Source organism: Equus caballus, chromosome 17 (genome assembly GCF_041296265.1).
Source record: "Equus caballus isolate H_3958 breed thoroughbred chromosome 17, TB-T2T, whole genome shotgun sequence".
Classification (NCBI taxonomy): Eukaryota; Metazoa; Chordata; class Mammalia; order Perissodactyla; family Equidae; genus Equus; species Equus caballus.
This window is the reverse complement of record NC_091700.1, coordinates 23178499-23201235: the sequence shown is the minus strand read 5'-3', so window position 1 is coordinate 23201235 and position 22737 is coordinate 23178499. Positions and strand designations below refer to the sequence as shown.

The following is a 22737-nucleotide window of genomic DNA, read 5'->3' as shown; positions in this document are numbered from 1 at the left end:
TTGGGCTCTGTGCTAAAAAAGCAAATAATAGAACTAACATTTTCTTTCAGTGCATTTATTAGATTAAGAAAACATCTCTCCTGGCTATAATAATTTCATTTCTAAGGATTCTGATTTTGCTATTTACAGAGCAGATATAATGGAAGTAGTGGTAAATCAAGGCATTTAAGAAATTAGAATTATTTAATTTTTACTAACAGTTGCAAAACCTAGTGAAGACAAAAACAACACCCAAAATATGTGCTATAAAATTCTCTACCTCTTTCTGCATTAGGTATCATCAGTTGTCAAGATAATGCCAAAATGAAAACTTTTTCAAAAGACATCCTTAACTGTCAGGCAAGAATAATTCTCACTGAGTGTGGGAGGAAGGGAGAGAGAAAAATGAAATCTGATGTCTCTTCCTGGAAGGTCTGGATGAAAGGCTCAATTCTCTACCTCAAGGCCCTAAAATAATCATGCTTTGCCCAAAGTAGAGGCAATCCAAGAATCTCACTTTTCAGGGAAATTGGCAACTATTTAGAGGAGGAACTCGGTCTGCCCCAAACAAAAACCAGTATTATCTCACTCAGAATATTCCATCTTTTGCTCATGGATGACATTAAAATGCATATTATCTTGGAACTTAGCTGGCTGCTTCTTTTACGTTGTACATAAGGTATTTCAGAAACAACATATTTTGAAACGTATAAATAAAAATTGATCATGAGTATTTCCTATTTAATCTGTTATAATTTCATTTTTGTGATTAATTTTCTTATTAGACTTATTAGACTGTAAATTGACAGTCTAGAAAAATGATATTCGAAGGATTCCTACTGTAAATTATTTGGAAAAATGAAGACTATCTCATTCTTGTATTTTGAAATGAGTTACATACACACAATTTCAAGCATGGGATTTAAAGCCAGACTATATTTGTGATCATTTAGCATTGACTTTTAGGTACAAGGAGAAATGAATTTTGAGTCATGCTCCCTAACCTTGACGGAATGGGTCTGTACTTAGAAACTGTCCCTTATAACTATGTACAAGTAACACCTCTCTTGACCTTCAGACAGCTTGTTTCGGGACTTCTTTTTTGCCTATATTCTCATATCAAGGTAAAGCACAGGTTAAAAGAAAAAAAACCCCAACATCCTCTACATCCTCTGCTGGCAGGTGGCAGGAAACCTGTTCCTTCCGAAGTCCCAAAGCATCTATTACGCTGTGGCAGGGCTCTTGTGAAAGACAACTGCAAGGACAGATGAGCAAGACTTCAGGTTACTACTTCATTTTTCACTTACGCTTTCCATGCCACATCTTCGATCAGACATGCAGTAGGAACCAGAAATAATCCCAACCAGAAGTGTGCAGAGCTCAGGACCATAGTTGCCTGCAGGAAACAGAAGTGACATGTGCATTAATACTGACTCCTTCAAAAACAATGAGATGTAATTTAATCAATGTATAATATCCCATAACACAAAAGCAACACAAAGTATTCAATTCAGTGAAGATTAAAACATCCACCTAGGAAGAATGTCAAGGGGGACTGAGGGGTGAGCCTCTCTCCATGATCTCCATCAGCTTTTGTCTCCATTCTTTAATCCTGACAAGTGTTGTTGTCTCCCTCTTTTATAAACGGCTTCAAGCCCCCTTCTGGTCAGAACACTGTCCTAAATCCTCCCTCTGGAGAAATGTGGGAGCCACCAGACACCAACATAATGAACTCCACGAGGCTGCTTCCATCCGCTCACTCACGCATCAGTTCATTTTCCTTCGCTGCTCATTCATCCGTGGAGCCAGAATCCTGGTGCAAGGCACAGTGATTCTCAACACAGAGAAGAGAAAGAGGAACAGGGGGTAGTCGTTGCCTTCAAGGAACTGAAAATTGTGTTGTGCGATCTGCATCACACATGGAATATGATATGTACATTATAATATTCTATGGGGTTTCAGAGGAAGTCTAGAAGGCTGGAAAGACTTCCTAAAGAAGACAGAATGTAGGATGTGCCTAGAAGGATAGACAGGATTTCAGCAGCTAGAGAGAGAGCCATTCCGAGTGGAAGGGTGACAGGGAGGAGCAGCGAGGAGCACAGTCTTTGACGAGATTGACCCATGCTGGGTCACAGACAGCTTGGGAGGAATCAGGTAGAGGGTTTTAAGGAACTGTATTGCAGGGCCAATTAGACATCAGTTAGGTGAGGAGCTGAAAAGAGAACTTAGGGCAAAAGCAGAGGGAGGGAGGAGTTTGCTTGGAACAGAAATGGGGGCTGGGGAGCACAGGTTCCTTAAATTTTGGTTTCCAGTGAACAAGGCCGGGAGTGTGGACCTGGCAAGCTGGCCTGGAAGGATGGGCTCCTTAGAAAACGGATCAAAGGAAGTTAAAGTGTGACAGAATCCTTCATGTTCATCAGTGTTTCTTTTCCGGCGTTCTCACCATTTGATTCGACTGGAATAGATGGGTTTTGCTGTAACAATATAAAGCAGAGCGAGGCTTATGGAGGGAGGGAGAGCAGAGAGGCTGGGGCACGATTAACTTTGCTGACCCTGTGGGGACTTGGTGGGGCTGAGAATCCAGGGGGCCCAGAGCAGCTCTCTTCATGCTGCACAGAGAGGGCAAGGTGCACCCTGGCCCTAGCCTAGCGTCCAAGCTTCAGCTCCCTCTTTGATTTGGATCTTCTGTTCCAGCCAGCCGGCCATGCACACTGAGGCCCTTGTTACTGCATGTAACTTCACCTGAGCAGGCTTCCCCCTCAGTGTGCGTCCTCACAGCTGCTCCATCCACACACCCTCTCCCATGCAGCCACAGCAGAGTCCACGCCTAACCACATCTGTCTTGCCTCTGAGCTCCATCACAACCCTGTTTATGGGACTCAGAATGTTATGACAACGAAACCGAGAAGCAGTGAGGTTTGGGGTAAAAGAGCTGAACTCTAACCCTGGCATTGGAGGACGTGCTTTCCTTTTCTAAAAACGAGAGTACCAGCTTTCTGAAAAAACAATTTATAACCTTAAAAATATGTGAGTACATTTTGCCCATCAATTGCATCTCTCAGAGTTCATCCTCAGGAAGTAAGTAAGAAAATGTGTAAAGAGGCAAGTACGAGAATATTCACATAGTGCTGTACCAGCAAAGAAAGTAAGAAATAAACGTCTGAGGGCTCACTAAACGTGACGCGGTACCTACATTCAGTGGACCGCTACGCAGCAATTAAAGTGATGGAGAACTGTTTGTTGACAGAGGAAGATATGTTGCATTGTTCATGAAAAATATGGGTTTTGAGACAACATCTTCTAGGGAACCTGCCACGACAATGAGGGGCATGGAAAAGGAAGCACCATTAGCTCAAGTCTCAGAATTAAACTTGAGATGTTGCCCCTGATGCAGGCCACCCCCAAGTTATTGCATCTCCGTGTTAAGCGTTATACATATGTCAATATACATCAATATATACTATAATTTTTTAAGTCCTCTTTTGGTATTTCCTCACCTTTAAAAAACACATTCCAAGATTTCAAACCCAGTGGAGCAGCTCAGGCTCGGATGGACTTGAGACTACCAGCCCCCGTACCTATGTGCACGCTCTTATGTTCAGGAAAAATGCAGGCAACCGTATATCAGGAGTACGACTGCTCATTTTTATTTTTATGTCTTTTCGGCTATCTCTACTTCCTGTTTTTTCTACAGAAAACATTTCTTACTTACATGAAAGAAAGATTTAACTGGCACCCCCTCTCACCCCACCCTCCCCCAGCAAACCCCAGGAAGGATTGGGCCAGCAGTTCCATTCTGCACGTCCAGCCATCCAGCCTGCCCCCTAGGCTGACAGGGGTCCCAGGGGCCCAGCTTGCACCTTGGGTTCTGCTCTCGCTCCCAACACCTGGGGTGGTGCTCAGCCCACAGAAAGTGGACTTGTTCACGCTATACTGTGGGGCCACATCCTGGATCACCTGCCAGGTGTGTTTATCAAAGAATACAGTCATTAAAAAATAACATTTACAACACTAAATCAGGTATTACTTAAAATAGATTATGAAACTCAGTCAGAACTTTTTGTTGCTGACGGAAATAAGGAAAATGAACTTTGAACTCCCCTGCTGGAAATATGAAGCCCCTCCCAACTGGAGATTTGGAAGTACTGCTGTTTTGTTGGTTTTTAAAACTTGGAGCTGTGAAGATATTTTAATTTTAAAGGTGTTTCTCCAAAAAGGTTTCCACCATCCTGATTTTCACATTGAGTTGGAAAGTCCTAAAAGCCCTGCTAAAGCCACAGCTTTAGTTATTTAAATTTAGTTAGATTGTTCTTGTTCTCTTAGCATGACAAAAAAAATGTTTATTGAGTTGGGCCTAGGTGACAAATGGCACTTAATTACTCTCCCCCTTGTCTCTCTCTCTCTCTCTCACATAAACTCTTTTTTTTTTTCTGCTTTATCTCCCCAAATTCCCCCCGGCACATAGTTGTATATCTTAGCTGCAGATCCTTCTAGTTGTGGCATGTGGGACGCTGCCTCAATGTGGCCTGACGAGCGGTGCCATGTCCAAGCCCAGGATCCGAACTGGCAAAACCCTGGGCTGCCACAGAGGAGCTCGAGAACTTAACCACTGGGCCACAGGCCGGCCCCTCTCTCTCACACAGACTCTTGAGTGAGGCTTTAAAAACATCCTTTTGAGGTGCTAAGAGTTCCAAAGGGAAGAATGCAGCCCTCAGTTAACACGTCTTTAGCTGGCAAGGACCATTAACCACTTAGGTGCCAAATGCATAGGAACCCACTGAGGTAAATTAGAGGAAAGTGACACTCAGGTGGGTGAAATTACTTGATAAATTAGGACACAAACTGGTGAGAGCCCAGACAGGACTGGAGGCTTGTCTGATGGTAATGAACTGTGCACAGCACCGTCTCTCGTTAGGTGAGGAGTATTATCCAGGGACACCATGAAATGAGCAGTCAAGGATTATGGTGTCCGTTGGCTTCAGTGTGCTACTACCCAAACCACACATCCACGGTGCCCAGGACCCGCCATCTGTGAACGTGCTGACAGACAAGAAAAGGCTTTAGGAAGGAGGCTGGAGCAAACTGAGCTAGGTAAGGTACAGTTGTGTTCTCCACTGTGGGGAGAACTTGAAACAATGTGATAAAGATGCAGAAGGCAACAGCTCACCTATGAGGAGGCCACTAAGATTTCTCTGTGCATCACTATGTACCAAGACTTCCCATAACGCACCTCACCTAAGCCTTCACAGTCCCTATTTTACAGAGGACAAGTGAAGTCCGCTTCCCCCAAGGACCTACCGTGGGAGAGTCATCAAGATTCAAACCCAGGCAGGCTGGCCCCCAACCTCCTCCTTCCCTGGAGTGTGAGGAGTGAGGAGCTCCCTTCTCCCCGCCTGCCTCTCCCAGGGCAGAGGAGAGCATCTCCAGGCTTACAGATAGCACAAGACTCCAGGTGCTATCTTCGTTAAATCGAGTTTGATTTCAATTTAACACCAGAAACACTAGGCACCACATTCGAAATTTAAGTAAATTTGGAGAACACATAAAGTTATAAAACAAAAAGAAACACAGGAAGAAAAACAATTCCTCAATTCCTCCACTCCAACCCAGCAGCAATAACGACAAAATAAACCCAAACCCATCGCGATCATCAGCTCTGCAAGAACACTTGTACCTGCAGGCCCGTCTCTTCTCCTGGGGCCTTGCTGCTCCTCACCTTTCTCTCTTAAATTATTTTTCCATTTGAGGGCCAAGGGAGCCCCAGTTTTGTGAGCCATGGCTTTCTGAAAACCTCATGAATGTCCACGTGAAAAGTCAAATCCTGTTCTCTCTTTCCTGCGAAGGGTGGCAACGAAGTTCTAACTCTATTTGCCTCGGTGGCTGTGCGACAGTTACACGTTTAGGAGTCGAGCGCCCCTCACAAGCCTTGGCTGCGAGGCAGGTGTGCTGCAAGCTTCCATCATCCGCAGGGAATGCAAATTCTCAGCCACGCAGAATGACAGATTGCTGTTAACTGGGCGACCCCTCGGAGTAGAAAACCCCATGGCCTGAGAGAGCACTTAGTGAGCCAGCATTTACTTTCCACCGGAGGGAGGACGCCAATTCCAGGCTGAAATGGATCACATCCTTCATTTCCTGGAATCACTCATGCCTCCCTCCCCCTGCCAAAATGCCTAGAGCCTGGTGCCAGCTTTAAGCTTAGATTTACTGAAAACGGAAAGACATCAGTCGTCTTCCTTGGAACACCCTCTGAAGACTAGCCCACCAAGCATGCGTGCCAGACACCCCGTGTGAATGCAGGTGATGTTTTAGAAAACAACCAAGGGATCCCAGAAGCACCTACACACCTCAGATAACTCAAAAACCACGCGACGCCCAATCCTGACATTTCAATGCCAACCCAGTGGCACGTCTAGGTCCGCCTGCCCCAAAGGGGATTTGAGCCCACAGCCTCCAGCACAAAAATCTGCGACCTCAGTCTATTATCTGCACCCAATGGTGGGAGAGATTAAGCAACCACCTAAAAATACCATTCCTACAAATGTACTGTCATTAAAAACAAAAGATATAACAAACACTTTCTTTTTGACACTAGGCTTTACTAATGTTTTTTGTCACCAAAGGGAAAGGGAGCCTTCTCAACGGATGTTACTATTATGAAATCATCGAAAGTTAGTGGTGGTTCATTAACATAGTTGCATAGTTTCTCAAAAGAATCCCCTTATACTTTCAAAAAGCATATTCATCCTCCAGGATGAGGCAATGCTTTTTGGGGGATTATACTTTAAACACATGAAAATGCACAAATCTTAAGTATTTAGTTCAGAGAGTTTTGACAACTGTCTACATTTGCGTAACTACCACCTGAAACAAGATATAGGATATTTCCATCACCCCAGAGAGTCCTCTTGTGCCCTCTCCAGTCAATCTCCACCCCTAAGATGCAACCCCTGCCCCAATTTCTGTCACTATAGGTGAGTTTTGCCTATTCTAGAACTTCATATACATGGAAAGAACAGTATTCATTCTTTTGAATCTGGCTTCTTTCATAAGAAAGAACATAATGTCTTTCAGATTCATCCATGTTGTTGCTTGTATCTGTAACTCACTCTTTTTTCTTTTTTGAATAGTAATCCATATACTATTATGAACTATATCACAATTTGTTTATCCAGTGTCCTGTGGATGGACATTTGGGTTATTCCCAGTTTTGGCCTATAATTAAGAATAAGGCTGCTGTGCACACATGTGTACAAGTCTCTTTTGTATATGTGTTTCTGTTTCTTATTTACTCCCCGGCCAGTGACGATGAGACATTTCCCAATTTTCCCAAAAGCAGTGGCGTGTTGTTACTGTTATTTGCCTACCTAATAGAGAGAAAAGTGAGGCTTTACAGCCCTTGAATTACTAACATTTTCTTTTTCAGGTAGTGGACATTTTGATTTCCCATTTTCTATTTAGCACCCATTTTAAAGACCAAATGGTTGGTCTAACCAATCAGCTGTATTGTATCACCCAGGATGACCCCTGCACCCGCTTTGCACTAACTTCCTAAAGCAGTTGTTTGGATGAGAAGACAATTCCCCCCATTCTGCACAGGGCTTGGTGTGGGAAACGAAAACAGGGACATTAGCTCTTGCTGCTCTGGGACGTAGGGCCTGTATTTCCACAGTGAGGACGGGACAGGTTTAAGACGGGCACCGCGTGTAACTTAGAGACAAGCAATCTGTATTCTCTTCTACTTTCAGGAGGAAAAAAAAGCAACATTCACTGCAGACACACGTGTCGTCTCTACTGCCTATGTCACGGGACAGCTGTCCTGCAGGGTGGCAGAGAGGGCTGCAGGAACACCAGGGTACCAGCTCTGACTCTCCTTCTGCAGAGGTGAGGCTTCCGGAAATTATGCTGTGGATCTGCGTGCTTGTGATAGTGTTTATAGGTAACTTTAACAATCACTCTTTCTAGACTGCAATCCTCGTGTGGTCGCACAGAAAGCCAAAAGAGTCATTGTGCTGACACAGAAAGTTATTCATCTTCCCGAAGAGAAAATTAGATGCTGATAATCCCAACAACCCTAATAATTGAGAATACTAGGGTCAACATTAAGGCACAATATTGAGGACAGACACCAATAAAGATAGCTGATCATTTCATTCATTCATTGGCTGCCGGGGGGTCTGAATACGGGCACCAGCAGCATGGTCTGTGGGTCACCCACACTTCCCATGCAGAGGAAGGAGGTGTTTGTGCACTCCTCCCACAGAGGGGATGAACCAAAGTCTCATCAAGAGCTTGGTGGAGGCCCTGCTGAGGAAGGCGTCTGAAAGGACCAATGAGAGCGACCAGAGAGTTTCCTGAAAAGCCGAGGGGCTGTGAGGGCTTCTGTGGGAGGCTGGACCACACAGTCTTTAAGGGCGCTGAGTCAGCTTGAGCTGCCATGAGAGGACACCAGACACGGCGGGGCTTGAAAACAGATATTTATCCTCACAGGGCGGAGGCTGGGAGTCCTCCATCAGGGGCCGGCACGGCTGTTTCTTGTGAGGACTCTCTTCCTGGATTGCAGATGGCCACTTTCCCACTGTGTGCTCACACAACCTCTTTGTGTGAGTGTGTATGTATGTGTGCACACACGTGCGTATGTGGAGAGAGTGAGCAAGCTCTCTGGTGTCTCTTCTTGTAAGGGCACTAACCCCATCATGAGGGCCTCATCTCACGACCTCATCTAAACCTAATCACCTCCCAAAGGCCCTGCCTCCAAACACCACAACCATGGGGGCTAGGGCTTCACCAAGGGAATTTGAGGGGACTCATTCAGCCCATAACAAGCATGGACAGTCTGTCTAGGCTCCAATCCAAGCTCTGCCACTTACTCTTACTTAAGTACCCTGCCTCAGTTTCTTCCTCTGTCAAATGGGAAAAATATAATAGTTCCTCATAGGGTTACCATGAGGCTTAAATGAATTAATAAGTGTAAAACACTATAAACAGTGCCTGGCACATGGTAAGCACCATACTGTTACCTACAACTAACTGAATTTTTTTACGCTATTAACATAACAACAAATGTTACTTAGACATCCTAGCAATGGTCAACAGTGATGAGGAGTGACTCCTGAGAGAGTTCTGAGAGAGAGTTGGGTCCAGAGGACAATGTTCTGATCCACTAGTCAGGAGGTTTACCCACCGCTGTTCTCAGACAGGCGGAAGGGTTGAGCTGCATGCTGCAGAATTCCCAAGTTATATTACGAACAAGTTGTTTATTGGTGACAGGCAGCAAGTGCTAATAGCCATGCAGATAGGAAGCTAAAATCTATTCTTTACATTCAAGTATAAGCATCCTCACTTGTGCTTAACTGCTGAAACGCTGCCGTCTATTTTTAATTGATCAAGGTCAACTTCTATCATCATGCCAGGCCAAGCACTGCCTCTTAACTCCACAGGGCACCACTCAGAGCACAGGCTCAGCTGTGCTCTACAATGATGAAGGATGTCCACCAGTAACTTTGTGCCTGAGCAGAAAAGACAAAAGAGTAGGTACTAATTGCTCATGAACAACGTTCCCCACGTAGCTGTATGTCAAAGGCTAAATATGGTTCCTGCCTGAGTCATGGTCCCAGGAAGAAGAGGAAGTTCTCAACCCAAAGAGCCTTAGCTGCTCCACAAGGCTGAAGGGTGAGTGAGGTCTCCCCAACCATGCAGAACTGAACTGCTGCAGAATAACCAGCCCATGGTCATTTGCTTATCCTTAGCATAGAATGAAAAGGAACTCAGAGCTGGAAGATCCTGAAGATGATCTTGGCCTTCAGGTTTTTCTGTAGATTCCTAGATGGCAGGAACCACAAACTAAAGACATAAAATTATTGTTTCTGGGGGTCTGCCCCATGGCCTAGTGGTTAAGTTTGGTGCATTCTGCTTTGGTGGCCTGGGTTCAGTTCCCAGGTGTGGACCTATACCACTTGTCAGCAGCCATGCTGTGGTGGTGACCCACATACAAAATAGAGGAAGACTGAAACAGATGTTAGCTCAGGGTGAATCTTCCTCAGCGAAAGAAAGAAAAGAAAAGAGAAAAGGAAGGAAGGGAAAGGAAAGGAAAGGAGGGAAGGGAAGGAGGGAAGGGAAGGAGGGAGGGAAAGAGGGAAGGAAGGAAGGAAGGAAGGAAGAAAAATTTATTGTTTCTGACAACGATAACCACTTCTCCCACCCCAGGAGCTAGCCTCACAGGCAGATGAGGCACATAGCCACTCAAGCGCCTGAGTGACTATCTCCCCAGCTTTTCTACTCGAAATTAATGAAGACATAGACAATGGCAATTACAAAATTAATAGAATAATGCACTCACACATAGCCTGAATATGAGATATTTTATCTAACTGAAAAGCCCTTATCAATCATTGCTTTAGCATTTAGAATGCCTTTTAACAAGCTATTACGACCCGGAAGGTTTGTGTATTCCCAGTTAGAGTACCAACGTGCTGGTAGTTACATAAAACAACAGGATAAATAAGACACTTCCTGGACCTTCAATTTCACCCAAAGTTTTGAAAAATAGATCATTTCATATTAAAGCCAAGAACACTTTCACAATCAAGTTGAAAGATTCCCTTTTTTCCTAAAACCGGAGTCTTCAAATGAATATCATTTTGAGACGCACTGCTGCAGGACATATGCCCAGGCCACCCAAGGGAGGCATGTCTTCTCTCTCCTCCACTGCCAGGGCTGTTCCATGGGTACTTTTGAGGAAAGTGGAATTAACAGTCATAGACACACATCTGGGTTCAAAAATAATTCAGACATTAGACGGCCCATCAGCAGGCATGGGACGTTCACAGGAGTTGTAAGCAGGGCTGACAGGGTTGGGGCAGAGGTGGGGTGGATGAGGAAAGGCCATGAATCACCAAGCTTTAGCCGCATCACAGTTTCTCTCAGATCCGGGCTTTGCGACTCTTGATCACTGCTGTGGATCAAGGTTTTTCTGCTTCTCACCCCACTAGGTTTCTTGGGCATGCTTCTCAATCTATATCGCAGAATGGAGGTCTACGAGGAGGATTCTCAGGAGGAGAGAGATGTCTCCTTGGGGACGTGGCCATGCTCCTTCGCCTAAGTCACATTGAGTATTTACATACCGAGGGCGCAGAGTTCTAGGACCCAACACAGCAGCCTTGGGCTAACCCTTTACTGCTCTCGAGGATTTTCTCAGCAGCTGAGTACAGTAGTGAAAAGTGAGGAGTTTGGAATCAGATGGACCTGGGATGGAAGTGTGCCTCTGAGCCCTAGACTGTGACACTTAAACGGCTTAACTAACTTCCTCGCCTCTCCGCTCCTCCGCTGTAAAACCAAGATGGCCCAGCACCCACCTCATGAGGCTGTTGTGTCCAGTACACCATTAGCTGTGTTCATACACATTCCATCTTACCAAAACCTCAAGAGGCCCTGGGCTAAATCTTCAAAAATAAGCACGTATTTCTTCCTTCCTTAAATTCTACCTTGCTTCCCAACCCCCAAACATCTGTAGAGGGCCTTGTGCAGATCTTGAAACAGCTTTGACTGTAAAATGACTTAGGTGGAGCAAATGAGCTCAGTGGCTGGCGCATGGTACCCAGGCGTCTGAGCCTCTGCCAGCTGGCGGTGATCCATCCCTCAGCTGGCCTTCCTGGAGCAGAACAACTCGGAGAGCCCTCGATGAGACATTTTCTCCAATGTTTTCTTTAACTCTGACAACTGCAACTGAAATTTAGCAGCAGCTTGCAGCCCCTCAGGGATTCCTCCTGCACATTTCTCCCTCTCTCTCTCTCACCCTTGCTGTTACTTTTTACTGCTCCTTCACACCATAGTTCAGATTTCTTTTCTTAATAGAAAAATGTCCTTCAGGAGAAAAGACTTCACTTAATAAGGTTTTCATGGTACCAAATGAATATTGCAAAATATCCATCCCAAGTACCAAATTAAGAAGTTAAAATAATGCTTTCTGCTTTTAAAGTTGATTTCCTTCTTTCATGAAACTAAAACTTCACAGTCACAACCAGTCTGCCTTCCTTCCTCCAGCAGTTTTTGAGCACTCATTCTGTGTCAGCCCCTCAGTGACTTATGAGAGACACGAACTCATCTTCAGGCAGCTGCATGTTGACAGAATGCAGCACACAGTGTTAAACGACTTATTCATCTCTCTCTATACACCGCTGGATGAACATAAGGATTCACCAGCACACCCTGCAAGAACTCCAAACTCCCCACGACAGTATCCCAAATAATATACATGTATATTATTAGTGTAAAACCTCCTTCACTTCTCCCCACCCCTTCCCTACCTTTTCCTGTTTTCATTAACGACATCATTGGCCTCAGGCACAAGTGAGAGAGAAGTTTTGGTTTTGACTTATACTCTCTTCTATCAAACCTCTCTTCCTGGGTACTCCCACATGTGTCATTTCTAAGACCCACGAAAACCCCTGCAAGAGAGATAATATTGTTCCCATTTTACAGGTGAGGTGGCTAAGGCTCAGTGGTTAAGTGGCCAATTCAACGTCACACAGTAAGGGGCTAGGTCAGGATTTGAACCCAGGTCTGTCTGACCCTAGAGCCATCTTCTTAGCAGACAATTGCTTTACCGTCTACTCATAATTTACTAGTATTTTCCAGCATTTCAATAACTTTTTATTTTAATAAATTACAAGCCTTTAAATTTGTATAATCCAGCTCCCATTTTTAGCCCAGAAAGTTTAGTCTGACTTTACTGCGCATAAATTCTTTTACGACATTTCTGACCCTTGTCTTTTTCTATTCTGCTTAAAATGTAACATTTTTCAATGATGACTTTAATAATTGGACTGTTTCATGAGAACGTCGTTACTCCCCCAGCATGATGCAGCTGTGCTACCCGAGTAAGCAGTCGTACGTCCCCAGTCGGTAAAGCAAAAGCTACCATATCGTGGTGCTTAGGGAACAAATTGGCGCGTATGAGTGAAGAGACGGCCCGGAATCTAAATAGGCTGTGGGATCTGATTGGATTTCATGGTTCCTCACTGTTCCTCAGTAGGACAAGTCTTATTAAGGTTAGTACTTATGAAGCAAAAATAACATCTTAGTCTTCAAAGCATCCCAGAGGACAGCAACACATTAGAAAATACATAATCATTTTTCTAAAAGGGAAGGAATTTGAGAGAGGAGAGGAGGCCTCCAGTTGATGGCCCAGCAGCTCTCCAGAGGTTTGCAGCACACAGACGCTCCGACTTCACTCTGCTGAAGGTCTCATTACTCAGAGACTCTCCAGAGACACACAGTCTCCCATGCAGGGATCACGGACCATCTCAGGCGCTCTTTAGGTTCAAACCCTGGAGGGAAATGCTCATATTCCTCTCAGTGTGGCCAGCAGAGTATCACCAGGCCCCGCTCTGCTCAGCTCCTGCCCCTCAGATGCAACACCAGAGGCTCTGAGCCTGGACGTGAAGAATCCCACGCGGCAATACTCAAGACCTAGCAGGCAAGGAGCCTGTGCATCAAGCGGGGAAGGAGGACTCGCCAGTGCGTGGCGCTGCTTATCGAGGTGGAAAACATCCAGTTACGCCCGACCACAGGCACATGTCACTTCCAGGCAGACCAAAGACCTCAAGGTGAAAAGTGAAACTTTAAAACTTTTAGAAGAAAACGTAGGAGAATATCTTTGTGACCTTCGTTAGCTTTTAGGAAATAAACAAAACAGCAGAAACCAAGAAGGAAAAGAGATGAATTTGACTGAATTAAAACGGGAAGCTTTTGGACTAAAAGACACCATAAACAAAGTTTAAAGAAAAGTCACAGATTGAGAGATTTCCAGTGTGCATTCCACTTCTGGTTATATACTCTAGGGAAACTCATACATGACCACAAACAGATATGGACAGGAAGGTTACTGTAGCATTTTTAGTAATTGCAAAAAAAATGTGGAAACTTAAATGTTTATCAGTAGGAGAAGAAATAAATTTTGGCATATTTATATAACTGAAAGCAGCATTAAAACGAACGAACTACAATTATATCACTATGGATAAACTTAAAAAACAGTTTTGAAAAAAATCCCCAAATAACCCAAGGTTGAGGAGAAGGGTATATATGACACAATCTATATAAAGTTTCAAAACCCTGCAAAAATCCCCATTGTGTATTATTTGTATTTTCTATAGGTTTATACATACATAATACATACATGGAAATAGCAAACATTGAAGGGATGAGAGTATTTCTATCTCAAGGGGAATGAGATTGGGAGGGTACTAGGGGGACCCAACAATATGGTTAACATTTTATTTCTTTCAAAAATATATGAAATATATGAAGCAAATGGCATGTTAATATTTGAACAGGCTGGGTATTTAATTCCATGTCCTTTGTCTCTACGTGTGAAATTTGTCACAATGTTGAAAAGTTCCATTCATGGCCCACTCTGGGGTGTACAGCACAGCTGTGAGAGGCCCCGTACATGATGCTGGATTTAAAGGGCGGGTCCACAGGTGAATTCACAAAGGTTCAGTTCAGTGTGTGATGCTGTTAGGACCACGTGGGGAATAAGAGGGGCAGTCCTTGTCCTCTAGCAGGTTTCGGTCAGCCTAGGAGAAGTACACAGATAATTCTAAGGCAAAGTAGAGAAACACAAGTTCTGTGAGAGAGATCCTTATCAGGGTTCATTGAGATTCCATCCAGTTGCAGGTAAGGAGAAGCCCTCTGCCAGAATAAGAGCAGGAACAAAGACCCAAGTGGGGAACAATGAGAGTATATTCTCCTAGAGAAAGCTGTACCTGAGTTTAGGGCACGTGTAGGGAGGCAGGCCTGAAAAGGAAGGGCAGAATGTCGGACTGAGGGGTCTAGAGTTCATTCAGTAGACAAGAGAAAGCCAGTGTGCATTCCTCTTCTGGTTATATACTCTAGGGAAACTCATACGTGACCACAAACAGATATGGACAGGAAGGCTACTGTAGCATTTTTAGTGGAGGTATTTGGAACGGAGAATGTTAATCAAGGCACCAGCTTATGGGAGCGATCAAAGTGAGGGCAGAGTCTGGAAGGCTAAAAGGAGGCCTCTGAAATAGCCAAGGGGACAAAGGAGAGCCTCAACTGGGCGGGAGGGCAACAGAGAAAGGAAAGAATGGAGCCCGAGGCAGAAGCAGGAGCCAGCAATGAAAGGGAAGGTGGAACCAAAGCTTCTGTGGTTGAATGACTCTAACTTTCAGACAGTTCTGATTTTGGAGAGAGGCTAAGGAAATGTGGGTGTGGAGCTCACAGAAAAGGTTAATGTGTGGAGATTGATGAGGACGGCCATGACAATGAGAAAAGAGCTGCTTTACTCCATGCTTGCTGTGTGCTAGGCAATGTTCTCATCCTTTTCCATGAATCAGTTCATTTCATCCTCCCCAAAACCCTGTGAGGTAGGCACTATTGTAATTCCTGTCTTACAGATGATGTAACTCAGGCAAGAAAGGTCAAGTAACTAAGCCAGGATCACACAGCTGGAACATGGCAGAGCCAGGGTTTGAACCCAGCTACCTGACCCCAGAGCCCAAACTTTCTCACAAAAAGGTGGGTTAGTCCTATATATTTGGGGATCATTCGTACCACAGCGATGGGTGAACCTGTGGAAACATACAAGACCACAAAGAAAGGGAATATGGTAAGAAAGGGCTTGAGATTAGAATCTGTGTGATACCTGCCTTAGGAGGTGGGGAGAAAGAAAAGAAGCCAGGACTCAATTAAGCCTTAGTCGGGGAGGAGGAAGACCCAGGATGGAGCTGTATTTTGAAGGTGAGGAAATTTTAGGGAAGACATGGTGGAGGATGAAAGGGAGCACAGCAGTGTGCATGAATAAATGGGGGATGGAGGATGGCCAGACGGAGCTTAGCCAGAACAATGAGATCAGAGTGGGGAGTGAGGAAGGATCTTGAAATGTAAAATCAAGAGGGAAATTGGTGAAGAATGTCCCAGAGTGACTGAGAGGGGATGACATCAGGAGCCACGTCGGACGACGTGGCTTTAAAGAGTTCAAGGCCAGTTGTTAACTCAGAGATGGGAGGAAGGCAGCATCATAGATGGAGCTCTGAAGAGATTTCTGGATGGCAAGAAGGCTAGTGAAGAAACTGATGGGAAGTGACTTCAAGCTCCATGAATAAGTAGAAGGCTAAGTCAGACATTCAGAACACAGTAGTCTGGGGCTACGGAGGAGCGAAAAACCTTTGCAAATGCTGCTTGGAGAATGAGAAGTCAGACACATAAATATTACAATACCAATGAGAGTCCAACTACAAGCATGAACAGACGAATTTGATGAGGATGGAGATCATCTGACTTTCTCTAAAAATGCTGAACAAATGAGAGCACAGAGCTAAGCAAGTGATGGTGGGGAGTGACAAGGTTGAAATATCAGAGCCAAAAAGGGTAAAGGAGTTAAGGACAAGAATGAATGAACCACTTAAATAATCGATTTTGGAGCCCGGCTGGAAAAAAAGGAAGACGAAGGCTGGGAGAATGGGTAAGAGTATATTCATAGGCTATTTGCTGGACACCAACTACAAGGCTGAGAGACTGATAATGACAATTAAGGTGAAAAGTAGGGCCATTGGGAACGAGGACCTAGAGGCGGAAGGAGAACAAGGGGTTGTTGTGAGCTGAGGTGACTCAGATGCTGACGTGACTCAGATGCTGACATCTTGTAGAAGACACAGATTTCAGCAACCAGGTTGTGGAGGTGTAAGCCTTGCCAAAGAATGGGGAGGAGGCTGCGGAGGACCTCACAGGTACTGAGGAGGTCAATGGATTATGAAGACATGATAAACAGAGAAACTGTCCACATAGGTAGAAAATCCCCAATGATGTACCAAAAGTCAGGAGTGAAAAAGCAGTGAGTAGCTATGATAAGGGCAGAAGATGCCATTAAGCAGACCCATAAACTAGAAGAGAAATGGCCCAGACAATGCTTCGGCAAGAGGTGTGTGGACTCCATCCTGGTCCTATGTGTGAAGTGAGAGATGTATCGGAATATATACCACATAAGCTGACTGAAATTTTTTTTTAAAGCCAACAACCAATCAGATCAGTAGATTGGATGCTTTCAAAGGAAAACATTTGAGCTGTTGTAATGAGCCCAGTAAGAGAAAGCGGTATCTAGAGAGGAAAATGGTTGGTAACTGGGCTAAAAATAGGAGTAAAAGGAGCATGTCAGAGAGAGAGGGAGTAGTTTGCATGAGGCAAGCAAAAGCAAAGGAGAAACTAGACTGGGGACATATTTAAATCCAATGTGTCGTCTCCGGAATGTACTATAGACTTCCTTCCGTGTACCCAGGACACTCATGACTTCTTTACAATTGTTAAGAAATGTGCATATCTTCCTAACTTCTTTGGTGAACAACTGGACTTTGAATCAAAACCTGGCTCCTCCTCTGCTCTATTCCAAGGCGCATGAGCCGCATGGCCTCGAAGGCTCCTGGGTGACTTGTGAAAGGAGCAGGCAATCCATTATGTGTCCTGTTTGCACCTTTGTTCCCATTACAACCGTAATTCAGACGAAACACACACACACATACATGTTTAGGCGTGAAAGTTAACACCATATACAGTAATATGAAATACTACATATGTGCAATGGGGTTAATTTACAGTTACTGCGGGATCCATAACTTTGCAATTTCCTGGCTTTGGTCTGTATAGTTTTTCAGACTCAACATTTTATTAACTTTTCCCTTAAACCAGCTATCTGTCTTTTGGCTGGTATTCCCCATCGTATTAGCTTGCATATTTCCAAGCTGAATATCATGTTGTAAAAGTCTGTCCATTTCCTCTCATCTCTCTCAGTCCATCTGTACTTTTTACATCTAACCTCCTGGTCTTCACCTTTCTTGGCTCTGTAAATTTAATTAATGTACTTTTGACTTTCTTAACTAGGTCACTGTTGAAAATTTACATAAAACAGATCCAAGTTTTTCCATCACACCTTAATAAAAACACTTCAGCTGCATTTCCCTTCCCCATATATCTCAATTTATCTTTGCAGTACAGCTTCCTAGTTTAAAAATTCTTAGATACAACCAAACATAAATACTTTTGACTGATATTTCTACTTCTATAGAGAGCCACCTACAATCGCAGTGTTCTCCCATATTAAAATTAGATTAATGTGTAAATAACATTTGACATCACATGCTCTTCATAAAATCATCGACTGCCTCTTCCCATGTCTTTGTTCCCCTTAATATTGTTAAAGGCTCTCAGGAATTTCTTTCGCTTTTATAGAATTGTCTCCTTATATTTCTATTAATTTTGGAGGAGTAAAAATGTGTTCAGAGAAGAAGCAAAACACAATAATTAGACTTTTATTCCCATTTCTTCAAAAAATGAAACCAATGTGGTTACTTTCAGTTGCTGTTTAAAAAAAAATCAAGAAACATCTAGCTGATTGAATGAAGGAATTCTTTCTTCTTTTTTTTTTAGGAAGATTAGCCCAGAGCTAACATCCAGTGCAAATCCTCCTCTTTTTGCTGAGGAAGACTGAGCCCATCTTCCTCCTTTTTTCTTCTTCTCCTCAACCCCCACCAGTGCACAGTTGTGTATTTTAGTTGTGGGTCCTTCTAGTTGTGGCATGTGGGACATCACCTCAGCACGGCTTGACGAGCAGAGCTAGGTCCACACCCAGGATCCCGAAATGGCGAAACCCCAGGCTGCCAAAGCAGGGTGCGTGAACTTAACCACTTGGCCACAGAGCCGGCCCCCTGAATGAAGGAATTCTACTAACACATTTGAGATTCTGAATTGCAGAATATTTACTGCAAGGATCCATTTTGTTTTTCCTCATATTTTTACTTGCTTACTCTCTTGGCATTTAATGTCAATAATATATAATTTTATGTCTCCTTTATCTCTGTTTTCTTTAAAAAAAATTTATTACTAAGCTATTGTCAGTTCCCTTGTCTCCATATTAACAACTTGCCTTCTCCCTAGCAGATATATTCATATGCTTACCCCCAGAAAAAGCAACATACATACTACATTCTTGGAAAAAACAAAAACAAAACCTTCAAATCAACTCAAGGCAGTCATGGCTGAGCTTACATCTTTGCCTGTAACTCTCTCTACTGAAATTCTTAACAGGCTATAAATAAATTGGTAATGGAACCAATGGAAGAGAAAAATCTGAAAAACATGTTTTCTGAATTCAATTCCTCTTGGAATCCCTGTTTAAATACTTTGCCTTATTTCTAAATTTTTCTTAGATGATCCTTACTGGTCAAGACAATTCTCATTTTATCAGCCCTTTCTTTGTGGCTCTTTAAATAATCTAATTTTCAAGCTAACAGTACTTATTGAAAGGTTCCAACCAATACATCTGGATTGCTATGAGAAGTATCAAACTTAAGTTCACTAAACCTATAGAGTGCCACCCAGAAAGACTTAAGAAAAAAGGAAGCCATCTTGGGGTTGGCTCTCCACAGAGCAGTGCTAGCGTAGGAGTGAAGGATCATAGGTGGTCCACTGAGCAGACACTAAAACTGTCATGACTTACAGTGTTCTTAGGATTTAGATCTTTAACTCAGAGTAGCTTGGATAGTGAGCTCAGGGGCAGACAATACCACTGACAAAGAAATGGCAGGACAGCCAGAAATGGCCAGGAAGAAAGAGCCTGTGTTATATTGGGATAACCTGAGCCCAGCCTTAAAGGAATTTTCCCAGGGCGTGAGTGTGTATGTGTGTGTGTGTACGTGCGTGTGTGTGTGCGTGTGCGTGTGTGTGTGCAGTCAACCTTCCAGTGCTCTGTAAACCATCTTCCAATGATTCACCATGGAATCAACTAGAGGATTCTACTCTGATGCTTCAGTGTCAGGATCTAATTAATTCATAGATTAGAACTTAAATGAAAATGTGTGGGATCAGGATTTCTTCCCTTCTCCATTCAGCTTGACTTAAAGATGATTTACTATTTTTCTTTCAATTACAGGACACCAGGAAAACATTTGTTTTGCGTCCTGATACACCGTCCCACTGAGGCTTCTTTCATGGAACTTCTCACTGAAGGTTCAGCAGGGCCAGCCTGCAACTCCACAATGAATTACTTCCGCAGACACTCGGGCCCGCAGCCTCCCTGAATCCTTCCCTCTAATCCCCAACATCTGTTCTATGTCCAGTGCTGACCAACGTGGGAATCGGCAAGTATTGGCTGTCAGCATCAGCACAGATGAGCAAACATGCTCACAGAACGTCAGCTGGCCTGTGATTTCAGCTGAACACGCCGGACATCAGTGAGGCTCTGGTTTAAACCATTTGCGACACAGAGGAAACACCTGTTTAGACCTCATCCAAAATAAATGTGTTGAGTATGTTGAGGGGTTGGGGTTGATGGCAGCAGTTCAGATTACAGAGCCCCGGGTACTAGGGTGCATTACACACCCCAGATTCCTAGGCTGATGCTGACATGGACTTTTCCAATGTTTGCATCGAGGATGGTTTGACTCTTACTCCTTTTTGACTGACGTGCAAAATTTCGTGAAATCCATAGCTTCAACCTCAACCAAATGTCCCCTATTACCTTATTTTGGACTCAAGCCTAATATGTATCATACAAAATTAAAATATAGTGTGCTGTTTTTAATATAATGCTTGATTTACTTTGGGAGAACGATATGACCTAAAGTAGAAATGAATCTTTTCATCAGAATTACGCTATAACAGTGAGCCACATCTCCACTCCTGCCTAATCAGCTGCCCAGCTGGGGAAGGTAACCAAATTCATTCAAGTTTGATCATCAGTGGAGACAGTTTATTTTATTTATTTGTGGTACTGCTTTATTCCAAATGTAGTCAAGGGAGCATAGTGAGTGTCTAGGAAACAAAACAATAAGGCAACAAAATTTAACATGAAATATCAAATAAGATAAAATATCCTTCAGGTGGGCAGCTTGCTTAACTCACCATAAACTAATATGGTGAGTTTAATGATTGAGTAACAATCTCCTTGTGACCGAGTTTATGTATCTGTAAAATGGCGTTATCTTATCCTTGTAGGGTGGTTCTTGGGCATCCAATAACATATATAAATAGCCTAGTATAGTACTTGGCACTGAAACTTTTAGTACATTGCAAAAGTTGAAAAAATCTCCTTTTCTAGAATGTTATTTGAGAGCATTCGTGGTCTGGCCCCTGTCTTTCATTGAAGACCCTGTTCTCGGCCTTCCCTCACCAGCACCTTGCATTCCAGAAATGCTGGACTGTCTGCATTTCTCCAAATCCTCCAGGTTCTTTTTTTGGCCTTTGCCCATTTTCTTTGCTCAGCTGACAATGCCCCACTCCATCATTGGTCTGAGTTTGAGAACTCCTCTTCCTCCTTCAAGATTCAGTTCAAATATCACCTCCTCAGCTTCTCCAGGTGAAATTATATGCTTCCTGAGTTCCTCTATAATGATAACAATTCTATTGCTACCATTTCTTGCACGACTACTGTTTGCTAGGTTCTGCACTAGTCATTGCCCTCACCTAATTTAATACACACAGATGACCCTCAACAACTGCACTATCCTCCATTTTATAGATGTGAAAATTTGGTGAAAGAGGTCACACGATCTTCCTAAGGTCACACTGCTGACCAGAGGTAAGAACCACCATCTGACACAGGTCCATAGACCCCAGAGTGCATGTTCTTCCCACTGTGCCTTGTGATTTTGCATTATGCTCAATGTTACACCTGTTTGCTCATTTTCATTAGACTGAGAGCCTCCTCATGGTGGGGATGTGTTCTCTACCCCCCTGTCCTCAGCACATGGGTCTATTTTGAGCTGCTTAGCTGGAAGCATACACTCTATGAGGGGCCTGCAGTGAGCACAATCAGGCCAGACCGCCTTAGTGCCAGGAGCTATGGCTTCCTGCCTTTAGATTTTGCCAGGACCGTCATCCTGGCAATGAATCCCCCTGGAGGCCTGACTCTGAATGCTGTCTTCACAGTGCGAGTCCCATAATGTAATGACAAACTGCAGCTGAACTCACTGCAGTAGTCCTTGCCACTGAAAATGCCTGCTGGGAAAGCCAGTCATGTGCGCAGGTACTCCATTGCCCTCAGCATGTGTGTGGTCACATGTGGAGTCTTCTCATGTGACCTTCAAGGCCTTCTTAGACTGGGCTTGCTCAGAGCACTGAAGGTAGGTCTACTCCAAGACTTTGGGCGGCCTAGGTGTACAACCCTTCCAGTCTTCCCTGATCCATTGGCTGCGGCTAATGGGGATGTGCCTCCCTATGTCCGGGGGTAATCATGACAATGGTTGCGACTTACTCAACACTCATCCTGAGCCAGGCATTGTGCAAGCACTTTAACGTGAATTCTTTCATGGAATTAACACAGTAAACCCTATGATGTTGGCACAGTTTCCACCACCCCGACCTCCACTTTGCAGACGATATAACAAGGCATAAAGTGATGAGGTGACTCATCTAAGGTCAACCAGACAAGAAGTGGTCTAGCTGGGAGATCCTGTGCTCTGAACCTCTGTGCTATACTGCCTCTCAGGCAACCCTGTGCCTTATTAAAGCAAAGACCGTCAGTGAAAAGTAGGAAAGGAATCCACGTACATGACTGCCAAGCCAGGCAGAAAAACTGGGCTGGCCCTGCCGTGGAATCTGGTATCAGCGGAAGGAGAAGCTGAGTAAACAGAAGTCGGAGTAAAAGTTCACGTGCAGCTCACAACTGTGCACTGAGAATGGGAAGCATAAAGAAGAAGATGAAACGTGAAATTTGGGGGCATTCAATGTGGTTCCTTTCAG

The 22737-nt window shown here is 44.0% G+C and overlaps 1 protein-coding gene across 11 annotated transcripts in view; it reads right to left on the bottom strand.

The window, feature by feature from the left end:
- The window catches only part of ATP8A2 (ATPase phospholipid transporting 8A2), a 592801-nt gene that overhangs the window by 61787 nt on the left and 508277 nt on the right, over positions 1-22737 (bottom strand). For all 11 annotated transcript variants that reach the window (XM_070240119.1, XM_070240124.1, XM_070240123.1 and 8 more), the window contains one exon: positions 1287-1375. In XM_070240119.1, the coding sequence (XP_070096220.1) occupies positions 1287-1375 (89 nt within the window). The remainder of the gene's footprint in view (positions 1-1286; positions 1376-22737) is intronic.